At 40.8% G+C, this 12,055-nt stretch overlaps 1 protein-coding gene across 2 annotated transcripts in view; it reads right to left on the bottom strand.

Annotated features, from left to right (window-relative positions):
- GNAL (G protein subunit alpha L) overlaps positions 1-12,055 on the bottom strand; it is a 340,967-nt gene that overhangs the window by 149,713 nt on the left and 179,199 nt on the right. Inside the window, exons 1-4 of one of the 2 annotated variants that reach the window (XM_075585385.1) lie at positions 3,214-4,143; positions 2,148-2,220; positions 776-830; positions 39-158 (exon numbers count right to left, since the gene is read on the bottom strand). In XM_075585385.1, coding sequence (XP_075441500.1) covers positions 39-158; positions 776-830; positions 2,148-2,220; positions 3,214-3,352 — 387 coding nt within the window. In that variant the 5' untranslated portion in view covers positions 3,353-4,143. Of the gene's footprint in view, positions 1-38; positions 159-775; positions 831-2,147; positions 2,221-3,213; positions 4,144-12,055 lie in introns of those variants that run through there. The other variant, XM_075585384.1, reaches the window with a different exon arrangement.

The raw sequence follows: 12,055 nt of genomic DNA, 5'->3' as shown, positions 1-12,055 counted from the left end.
CCAAACAAACAGATTAAAGAATGTCAACCGTATCTTACCTGTGTATAGTCAAAGTCAGACAGCGGAGCTATACTCTTGATGTAGTCAATTCGGAACTGGTTTTCAGGATTGGCCACTGGAACTGGAGGTATCAAAGTGCCCATTGCTGAAACTATGGTCTGAAAGGCATGGAAAGAAGACATGAATCATAAGGAATGTTTTTACTGCTTTATGTTTACAAAGCAGCAAAGCACAGGGACAAAGTAAAATACAGAGAAGCAAAGCACCACACGAGTAAAATCCCCAGGCCTTAAAGTAAAAAAAATACAGATGTATCCTGTGCCATTGGTTACAGGGATATCATAACATAACACTGCATACTGTACTGTATCTTAGCTTGTCCCAGACTTCCCATGCAACTCGTTAATGATTGCACAGTATTCCACAGCTTTTCCCTCCTTTATGGTGAATAGCAGATTCTACATATGCAAGTACAAGGGAGTGTCTGCACAAAACCCCACTTAGCCCAAGCGGTATATTCAGAGACATTCAGAGCAGATAAGCAGTCAATTGTTGAGGACCTCGGTGTACACTGGACAAATATCAACATACCACAAAACTATCAGATTATCAGCCCCTTTACAGCTAAAGTGTGTGCACCGCACTTATATCGCACCTGGAAGTAAAGGGTTTCTCTAAAGTAATACATCCATAGCAAACATATCAGACAAGCAGTCGCAGTCTCACCTCCATGGAGACAAGAAGGTCAAAATGAAAGGTAAAAATGCAAACTTACCACAATGGCATCTTTAACATTTTTCCGAATGTCCTGAATTTTCTGTTTCTTTTCTCTGCATTAGAGAAAGATATATAGAGATGCAAGTTATGTTTCCTTCATAGCCTAGTCATTACTTCCTACATTTATACTATAGTTGATGAGTATTGTTCAAGTAATTTATAATACGCCTTAAAAAAACAGGTTATAATGTCCACATGTTTCAGTGTGCATTTGTCATTCATTCTACACTTGATAAGTCCCTGCCTTCACATTCAACACCTGGGACTGTATTTTTATTTGGCACTGCAGGCAAGTACAGAATTCACTTTGTGGGTATTCTTTGCTTGCCGACTTTTCAACTTAAAAACAGCATTTTATACGTGATCTCACCATAGGAAATGAACATGTTGAAGCATAAATGTACTTTTAAGCACAATTAGACACTTCAACCCACCCCACCCCCAGATGTGTGCCAGGGGCCACCACAAAAGCAGCTCTGCAGTCCTAGCAAAAGTACATTTGTTGGGGCAACTTTAGCTGTACTTTCACCAACGTGAAATAGCCATCATTACACAGGCCTAGCATTTTCTGGGAGTTTGAAAGATCCCCTCACTTAACCTCTGCAAATGAACCGCTGTATTAAGACATTTGCTATTAGGGGGCCCAGTTAACTACGCTTCCAGGAAAGGGTTTTTTTTTTAACATGTCCAATAGAAGCAGCAAAACAAATTATGCCCAGTCATCCCTGCCTCTGCAATAGAAAATATAATAGCTTTACAACATAGGTAGAATTGTAAGCCCCGGTGTCACTTAAATAATTCTGCCTCAGATAGTGATAATAATAAATAATAATAATAGTTCAGCACCCGTGTGGGTTTCATTGAACATTACATGGTACACGGTACGGTATATGATGGGAGAATGAAGATAAGGGAATCATGTAACACAAGGAAGCTTTATGGTCAATCATAGCCAATTCTGACTGCACTGTGTGGAATTATAATAGACCAGCTACTTGAGATATTTTACATATTTAAAAGGTGATGTTCGCAAAAGTGCCACATCCTCAGCTGTTATTGATGCTGCCTCCCTTGTGCACACACAGACACAGAATTTAGATATTTGCTGCTATGTAAAAGTATAGTCGCCATGTTGTTGCTACACAAGGGCCTGTCAAACGCTGCAGTAGCAACAGCATAAAATACAGTAGAGAAGTCTACAGGGTAGGAGGGGGACACACACAATGTAAGCGTTCTGCGTTTCCCTACAGGTTGATTAACCATCAATTTGCTAATACAAGAGTACGGGCCAAGATACAAAGGAACACATGCACAACGATGCAACAGTCGAAAAAAAAAAATAAGAACGGATATGGAACGGGAGTTCTTACTCTGAATTAAATCCATTGACGTGAAGAATCCTCATTTGTTTCACAATCGTGCTTTTCCCCGACTCGCCAGCACCTGGCGAAACATATACACAAAAAAATACACTGAAACACAAATCTTTGGTGGGGGGGGATCATTTCCATATTACGCTAGTATAGGCCTTGTGTCACACCTCTCATACAGGTGCACATTTTACAGGCATATGTATCATCTATATACATCTGTGTGGAGATGCTCAATACAAGTCGTATAAACCACAAGACATTCTATACACATTTTCTGTATCAACTGCATCATGGAACACATATATACATATATATATATATATATATATATATATATATATATATATATATATATATATATACACATATACATATATATATATACACACATATATATATACACACATACATATATATATACACACATACATATATATATATATACACACATACATATATATATATACACACATACATATATATATACACACATATCTACACACACACACACACACACACACATCAAAAACATACAGAATAGAAGGGAGGGAGAGATCTGGACTCCAAGGCTCACAATATTGTGGCAGATATGGAGGGAGGAGAAATGTACAAATTACACACAGATTTACACACACAAAAAAAACCTTCATTGCTGAAAAACACACTTCTATTTTTTTTTTATATACACACACACTTGTATGCAAATATATGCAACCTTGTGTGTTTCACGTACACATGACACACAGGAGCTGCCCCTCTTTCCCCCCCCCCCACCCCCCACACACCCAGGCGGCTGAAGAAAGCCAGCGTCCCCCCAGCATTGTGCCGTAGTAGTGATGCTAATTAACCCTTTCCAGTGACAGAGCCAGGCGGGGAGGCGGGCATCCCGGCTCCCCCCCATCCCTGGCACCGGGGGGTTAGGCCCGCTTCTCTCTTCCCCTCCCCCCCCCCCCCTCCTCCTCTATCCCTGGCACGGAGGGTTAGGCCGGCTGCCCCCATCGGACACATCCTTGCTGATAACACACACACACACACACACACACATTTTGATCCCCCACCTTACCCAGCAGCAGCAGCCGGTGTGTGGCTTTATAAGCAAGCCTCTCCTTCTGCAGCTGCTTCTCTATCTTTTTGTTGGCCTCTCGCTGCGCTTTCTCATCAATGCGCTGATCCTCCGTCTTGCTGTTCCCCAAACACCCCATGTTATCAAAGCCTCCTTGTCTGGTTATTGTTATTGCTGGGGGTGGGAGGAGGAGGGGGGGGGAGGTCGGGGTAGGGAGGGGGGGGGGGGGGGCTGCCCGTGTCCTCTCTCCCCAGTGGGTGACCGTCCAAATAACAGAAGGCGCAGCAGATCCGTGCAGCGTATTCAAATAGAAAAAACACCCTCCCTTTATTTAAAAAAAAAAAAATAATAATAATAATAAATTAAAAAAAAAAAAAAAAAAATCCCGGGCCAGGAATTTATATTCCTGCGACGGAAAGACCGCCGCTAAAAATAGTCTCGGTGCCTCTCTCTGATCAGTCAGTGTGCTGCTCTCTCTCTCCTTTCTTCCCCTCTGCTCCCCTCCCTTCTCCTCCTCCTCTCCTTCCAGGTGTCAGCAATGCCGGAGAAACATAGCGTCGCAAAGGGAGAAATAGCTATGAAGGAAATCAGTACCTCCAAAAAAAAAAAAAAAAAAAAAAAAAATAGGTCTATAAATAACACAAAGAGGGGAGGGGGGGGAGGAGGAGAGGGGGAGAGGGAGAGAGGAGGACTCCTCCTGGAAACCAGCCTAATGCTGCTCTCCCTCCCCTCATACACAATCCTTATATTTCTCTGCAAATTTCTGTCTATTTTTGTCTCTCCAACTCAGCACTGCCTCTTCCTGCAAGACTGGGAAATAAACCCAACCTGGAGGGGGGGGAATAAAGGAACCACTCCCCCCCCTCCATGCATATGTACACACGCAGTGCTTCCTCCTCCCCCTGCTCCTCCACTGCCCCCTCCTGCTGCCGCTGCCTCTTCTCTAGTCTCTGTGCCTAAGCCCCTGGGAAGAGGGATGCACACACTGTATGTGCATGCGTGCAAAACCCAGCAGCAGCAGCACAGTGCTGGGAAGGAGGAGGAGGAGAGTGTGTGTCCCGGGCTTCCCTGATCTTCCCTCTGAGCTGCTGGAGGGGGCGCGGCGGCTCTTTCCTCCTCCCCTGCAGTAACCCTTAGTGCCCCGCTGCTGTGTGCTGGGCTCTGCAGGGCTGCACTCACTGCCTATCCGCAGCACACCCGGCACCTTTCATCTCGCTGCTGATAAGCGCCATCTACTGGATAGGTCACGGAACTTGCTGTGATTTCCTACAGCAATGGTGATTGTGTGATTGTGTGGTTGTGTGATGTGTCATTGTGATCTCCTACAACCTTTGCTGCCCAAAGGTGCCAGCAATAGCAGAGATATATTGTACCATATAGGCTCCTCTGGGAGGAGGGGGGGGGGGGAGCAAATGAGGAATTACCATTGCCACATATATTAATGGTGCAATCTCTGTGATAAAGAAAATAAACTAAGCATTTTTTTTATAATCATTATTTAATTTCTCTGTAGGATCCACAATTCTGCCGGATATATCTAGGTATATTGTTTAAGTACCAACCATGTTTATAAGCATCTTTTTTTACATTTTATAATAAATATGAAACCAGTGATTGTGTAGAGTCCCGGGGTTCAGTCCTAAAGAACCCCCACCAGGCCACGTATTAAGGATATCCCAGCTTTAGCACAGGGACAATCCGTGGCTCGGTCATTTTGACTGAACCCCCCGTGCTGATGCGGGGATATCCTTAATACCTGGCCTGGTGTACGTTCCTGAGGACTGGAGTTGGGGACGCATAGGCCTCGTCCAGGCGGACGCGCTCATGCTCGCCACGATGAGACACATTGCGACAATGTGTGTGGCCAGCGTGAGTGGGCGGGCGCACCTGCTCAGCGCTTAGCTGTTTGCCGAGCAAGCAAATTTGAATTTGCTGCTCGCAAGCGCGTCACGTGAGCGATTCGCCCAATGAGGGCGAACCAGCTCTGTGATGTCGTGGCCGCGCCCCCCAGATGCGCGCGCACCTAGCCGGCCACGAATCGCCCGGCCGAGCAGGGAGCAGCGCACGAGCACCAGTTCCCTACCTGGCCGAGGCCTTAGGCTGCGTCCACGCTAGCGCTGAGCACGCGACGCTTGCCAAGTTTACTTATTGGAATCTTAATAGTCAAGTCCCCACTCACGCGGCACGTGCGTGGGCATGCATGCTCTCCCAAGCTTGCGCTTGGGGAGACAAAAAAAGAGAGTTTGAAGCGCACTCAACATATCCCCACGCGTGCACTTGCAAAATAGACAGGACACCCGCCGCTCATGCTTGGAGAGCTGGTGACGCCACCCTTCTCAAGCATGAACGCGGTCAGCGCCTGCGGGGACACAGCCTTATAAGAACAAATGTACACAGCTTGGTATCCACTTTTGTGTTCATTTTTTTCATTGAAGTTATCGGGTGTTGTGAAATTTGAAACGTTGCAATATTGGTTAAAGTGCGAGACTAGAAGGGGGTGTGGAACACTACTATACACTACTATAAATAGTATATAGTATATATTGCGTGCCACCGTTTTTGTAATTTTTATTTATGAAATCACAGTCTAACTTCATTTTGCTTGTAGGATGACTGTTCCTTTTCTGGTTCTAAAGCAGAAATATTTCTAAAATACGGGCTAAGTTGAAGTCAGGCACAGAACTATTTTCCTTTAAATCATTCCAGGTTATCGCATAATTTCTTAACCTCTACTTTATAGGGGGTCCATGTTAAAATGGACATGAAGCAAAAGGTGACGCTGTGTGCTCATTTGCATGTCATCACCCAGAATCCCTAGCTGCAGTGGAACCTTGTATGCTAATAGACAATGGTGAAAAGCAGGTTTGCAGACCTGTCTGAGACGTGAATGTGCTCACAAGTGGTATTTTTATTTACTGAACGTCTTTGGAAAACAAAGTGTCAGACTTGTATATTTCTAAAGCTACTACATTTCTGGAAGGCTCAGCCAGGACAGGTATATGAGAGTCAAGAATACATTGGTACATTGCTCTCATTTTGTGTACTTTATTTAAAAGTTCTGCTTTTAGCAATGTTTTTATGATATCTACACTTATTCTTCTGACTTATTTATGCTAATGTACAGACCTTTCAAAACTAGCATACAGTATTCGGTGGAGATGTCGCTTCTTCCCAACCAGCCGATTTGCTGGAGCTTTGACTAGAGATATGCAAATGTAATTAAAAGTCCCTCTTCAAATTTTCTGAAAATCTTGCTTTTTAAACAAAAAAATGCTTTATTTTTTTTTACAAAGTTCATTGCTTGAAAATGAGCACAATGTTGTCAATTTCTCAATTTTCACTACAATTTTGCTAGATTGGCAATAAATAGCAGTATATAAAGGACCAGGTGACCTTGCACATTGACATTTAATTAGTTGGTGAACTTTGGAGAAAATGTCACACACCTCTAACTTTGACTTCACATCACTAATATGGAAGACGTAGGGCCTCATGCAGAGAGCAGCGGTAAGGTGAATAGCGGCATTTTTTGGAGAGAAATGCCTGTAGAACTGCAGGTACTGGCGAGTTTTAAAAAAAGCGCCATGTTTTTTATTTTTCGGCGAGAACCTAAATTTCCCCTGTTCTAAAAATATCCATATTCAGAAAGGCGCGATCGCCATCTAGTGGCTGATCGCGCCAATAACATGGAGAAAAATTCTCTATTTACCTCCGCCAAAAAAATTTGGCACGAAGCTGGAGGTCGGCGGCCGGTGGGGGAGAAAAAAAAAAAAAAACGCGTTTTTTTTTCCAACACGTTTCAACAGCGCTCATAGCGCTGGTTGAAACTCTCCATATGCAGAAAGGATTCTAAATGCAGTTTTCGGACCTTTCTGCATATGGAGAAAAAAACTCTCCAATAAAGCTAAATTTTCTTCACCTCTACAATTCTAAATAGCGCTGCTCTCTGCATGAGGCCCGTAGTCTGATTTACTTTCCTGGGGGAAGCATGGCGGTTCGATTTGTATGTAATTCAGCTGATCCCCTATACCCGGAGTGGCCAGCTCCAGTCCTCCGGGGCAACCAACAGGTTGGGTTTAAGGATATCCCTGCTTCAGCACAGGTGGCTCAATCAGTGGCTCAGTTGAAGGAAATAGGGCAGAAGACTGATTGAGCCACCTGTGCTGAAGCAGGGATATCCTTAAAACCTGACCTGTTGGTGGCCCTGGAAGACTGGAGTTGGCCACTCCTGCCCTATACATTAAATGGCAGAGCAACAGCATTTAATTGCCTGGCCGAACAAAGGATCTGTCAGCAGACACTTCTTATTGGTCGCTCAAACAAGGATGCCATCATTATGCAACCGGAGGAATGGCCTAGTGGTAATAGCGCAGTATTTGGGGCAGGATAAGGTGCATCGAATGCCAGTGTCAGCTCACGGTAACCTTGGGCGCTTTAGACACCAAAATAACTGAATATGAAAAACTCTGTCTAGCTCTATGCAAGAAATAAAACGTGACTGTTTTTGGAAACGCTGCAAGACACAAATGCAATCATCTACGTTTTCATGTGGTTTTTTTTAACGCTTTAGGTACCAACAAATTTGATTGCACCCTCTCTGCAGTAAGGAGCATTGTACTTGAACAATTCAATATACTGTATATTATTTTACAGTGCTGTTTTAAAAATGACGGTGTCTGTTTGGGATATGCGGCACAACACAAGTTGACAGATTTACTTTTTCATATTTTTCTAATGTTCGTTTTGCTCTCTTAATTAACAGTTGAATTCTCTCTGATCCCGAAACGCCCCCTCTGATCCATTTCTAGTGACATTGATGCACGTCATTTGCAGGGTTCCACTCTAGGATAATAGTAACATTTTCTTTATTACTGCAATAGCTTCTCTCAAACCAAACATTGTCTCAAACATCATCTTCTGTATTACCATTTATTTATGTTATTTTAAAACCAGCATACAATTCATTTCAATTTACTAAAACACTTCCTGATCTTGTAGTGGTATAGTAATCTTTTTTTGTTTTCCATTGGGATTGATCTATTCTCTTACCGTGCCCCCCCCCCCCCCCACACACACACACACCTGGATTAATCTACCTGAGACTCTTGAAGTTCTTTAAAAACCTAAAGCTGTCTCACATTTTAATCTGGTCTGTAACTGTTACATGCGCCTATAACATGTATTTTCTCTTACTGTTCATGCAATGGCTTTATATTGTAATGTATAACCCTGTTCATTTAATGTAACCGGTATCATAACTGTGTCCAGGACGAATTTGAAAACGAGCAGTAACGCTCAATGTATTACTTCCTGGTAAAACATTTTATAATGTTAATGTTATAATGTTAATTAAATACATTCAGGACTTTTCAAAATATTGTATTTTAATACAGCACTATAAGAAAAAAGACATTAATAGCAAGAAGGTTTCTAGACTTTCAAAACTAATTTTAATTTCACACAATCCCTACATTTTAAGTATTTATAATTGTCATTAGGACTGTGTTTACTTGGGATTGCACCTTCAATGAGTTTTGGCGGCATCAAATCTCCTATTTACAGGTTTAAATTCTTATGTATACGTCTTGGTCAATTACATTCAAGGTCACAGGGGTCAAGTTATGGACTGGTACTGTATACGTGTTGTTTTTGCCTTATCTTCAACATACTGTATTCATTTATATTATAATTTTTATATAAAAATGTATCTTCAACAAATTAGATCATATTTCTGCATTTTTGCCTTTGAACTTTTTTTGATATTTATTCCCTTTTTAACTGGCTTCTTCTCAATGGACACCTGTCCTTTCAAATATGAATTACCTGGTTTTATTGTTTTTTTTACTTGCCTGTAAGATATATATATATATATATATATATATAAAAGAGAAAGAAAAAGCGCCCGATCCTTGTATAAAATCAGATATATATAAGGTTTAATAATCCATGGACAAGACAATTGCACACTCACACTTTGTCAGAAAAATAAAGGCATGTTATGGGACCAGCCCATGCACCACATGAACGTGAGGATTCACCGCCGTCCTATGTTTTGGATGCGGTGGAAGTCACTGCAAGTGGATGTTGCTGCTGCTGTATTCGCTGAAAAGGGTTTTAAACCTTTAAAACCGGAACACCTCTGTTCACTGCGGCCGCCGTTTGCTTCTCACAGCTCCGGGACCAAGGGAATCCTTCACTCACGTCCTCTCTCCTCACTCTGGCGTCTGAACTGCTCAACCACCGTAGTTCCTATGCCACGTGACCCTACGCGTTTCTTCCGGCTGATGAAATCCGCTGACGCCAGAGTGAGGAGAGAGGACGTGAGTGAAGGATTCCCTTGGTCCCGGAGCTGTGAGAAGCAAACGGCGGCCGCAGTGAACAGAGGTGTTCCGGTTTTAAAGGATTAAAACCCTTTTCAGCGAATACAGCAGCAGCAACATCCACTTGCAGAGACTCCCACCGCATCCAAAACATAGGACGGCGGTGAATCCTCACGTTCATCTGGTGCATGGGCTGGTCCCATAACATGCCTTTATTTTTCTGACAAAGTGTGAGTGTGCAATTGTCTTGTCCATGGATTATTAAACCTTATATATCTGATTTTATATATATCTGATATCTGAGGATCGGGCGCTTTTTCTTTCTCTTTTCTATAGGTTCGTTGGGAGGTTTGTGAGCCCTTGAAGAAGCTGCCTGGACCTTTTATTTGTCATTATCAAGGACACATGTGGACTTAAGTATTGTTTAATTAATTTTTTATATTTTTATTTTTCATTGAAACAAATTTTTTTTTATTTTTGTGCATTTTTTCATTTTTCTATTTTTTATTCTTTTTACACATTTTTTTGCATTTTTTATCGGTCCACACATTAACACAATTTTTATGATTATATCACTGATTCACTTTTTTATTCATTTTAATCATTTTTTGATACACACACATTTTTTCACCTAATATATACATTTTTTTCTAGTATATTTATACATTTTTTATTTAGTCCATACATGGGATTAGTCCCAACCACCTGTTCCTAACCATGAGTAATTTTTATCATTGTATTTTAACTATTTTTTCATTGTTATTAGACATCTGTGCTGGGTGTATCACCTTGCTGGATTGCATCAGGGTTGCAGCAATTTGGGTATTGTTGGATAAGGGCGCTGTCTTCCACTTTTTTTTATATATATATATATATATATATATATATATATATATATAAATATATAAATAAATATATATATATATATATATATATATATATATATATATATATATATATAATAAAAGCAACAAACAGATGGCCCTAAAGAATGATTAGAATCAGTGTAGACACTAAAAATATTTGCTTAAGATTACAATTTTGTTTTCAACTTTGTTGTTGAGCTTTTAAACTTTATGACCAACCTGCAAAATATGAGTGTTGTTTTGTATTGCATTGCATTTGAATTCCTTATTATTTGGTCCTATTGCTATTTTTATTTTGTAGGGTTTTCCTTCGGTATGACATATAAAGATATCAACTTTATTTTGACAAACAAAGTAATGATTAACGTGATCATCTCACAGCAGTTAGCAGATTGAATAACATCAGTTTTTTGTCTTACATATCTTGGACTTTTACTTTTCAGCCCAATTATCCTACCATAAACTTTAGCCAAATATTACACTTTTTTTAAATCTAAACCAAATAACTGCATTGAATGCTGGGCAGTAGTGTCATAGCTGCATTGGTTATGAGGAATTACAGATGTTTTCCAGGCTACAATACTTCAATTGGATCAACATGATTGGTTTCATATCTGCAGATAACCTTCACCATGAGAGTTTTTGTTTATTCAAATGCCTCCTATACATTGTCCCCAAAGAACTTACTCAGTGTAGTCATTTCAATTAGCCTTTTATAAAAACACACGATAAGAAAGGGGGCACTCCAGTGCACTTAATGAAAAGATTGTTAGAATTACAAATATGACCATGGCATACGGGACTGCTTTGGTGTGTGGGATTTCTTATATGGTTTTGAAGACATTTTACTTTTATTTTATTGGCTGTTGCTTTGAATTTTGACCAAAGTTAATTTCACGTATTTAATATTTATTACATGACTATTAGATAATTAGATAAAATCATACATTTGAAGCTCACCTGGGCAGGGACTGTGTCTGTAAAATTCCTATGTACTGCGCACTGCGCACTGCGCACTGCGCACTACACTGTAATTGTGAAGCGCTTTGTCCCATTGGAAGAAAAGCGCTCTATGAAATAAAGTTATTATTATTATTATTATAACTAATCTCCAGTGAAGTTCTCCATTGTACGGTCTATAAAACATAGACCATGCTGGTTTATATTTACGTAAATATAAGTTCTTGCCACAATCAAAAGCAAAAAATTTCCGTGAAAATATTAAATTGTAGTAAAAACAACAATGAAACACTTCAGCTTTCAACCTATAAACTGCTCATATTGTGTGCAAATGTCACATGAACTGTGACATTTTATGAAAGCTAGGATTTCGCAAAAATGTTAGTTATGTGTTAAATAATTAATAATAATAATTGTCTGTTCTTGTATAGCGCTGCTAGTTTTACATAGGGCTTTGCAGAGACATTTTGCAGGCACAAGTCCCTGCCCTGTGGAGCTTACAATCTATGTTTTTGGTGCCTGTGGCACAGGGAGATAAAGCGACTTGACCAAGGTCACAAGGTGCCAACACCGGGAATTGAACCAGGCTCCCCTGCTTCAAACTCAGTGCCAGTCAGTGTCTTTAACTCAATGAGCCGCTCTTTGTCTCTTAAAGAGACAGTATGCGCAGCGCTTTAATTTTTTTTTAATTATATA

The sequence above is a fragment of the Ascaphus truei genome, chromosome 2 (assembly GCF_040206685.1).
Source record: "Ascaphus truei isolate aAscTru1 chromosome 2, aAscTru1.hap1, whole genome shotgun sequence".
NCBI classification, from domain to species: Eukaryota; Metazoa; Chordata; class Amphibia; order Anura; family Ascaphidae; genus Ascaphus; species Ascaphus truei.
Note: the sequence above shows the minus strand (reverse complement) of the source record. Positions and strands in the feature narration are given on the sequence as shown.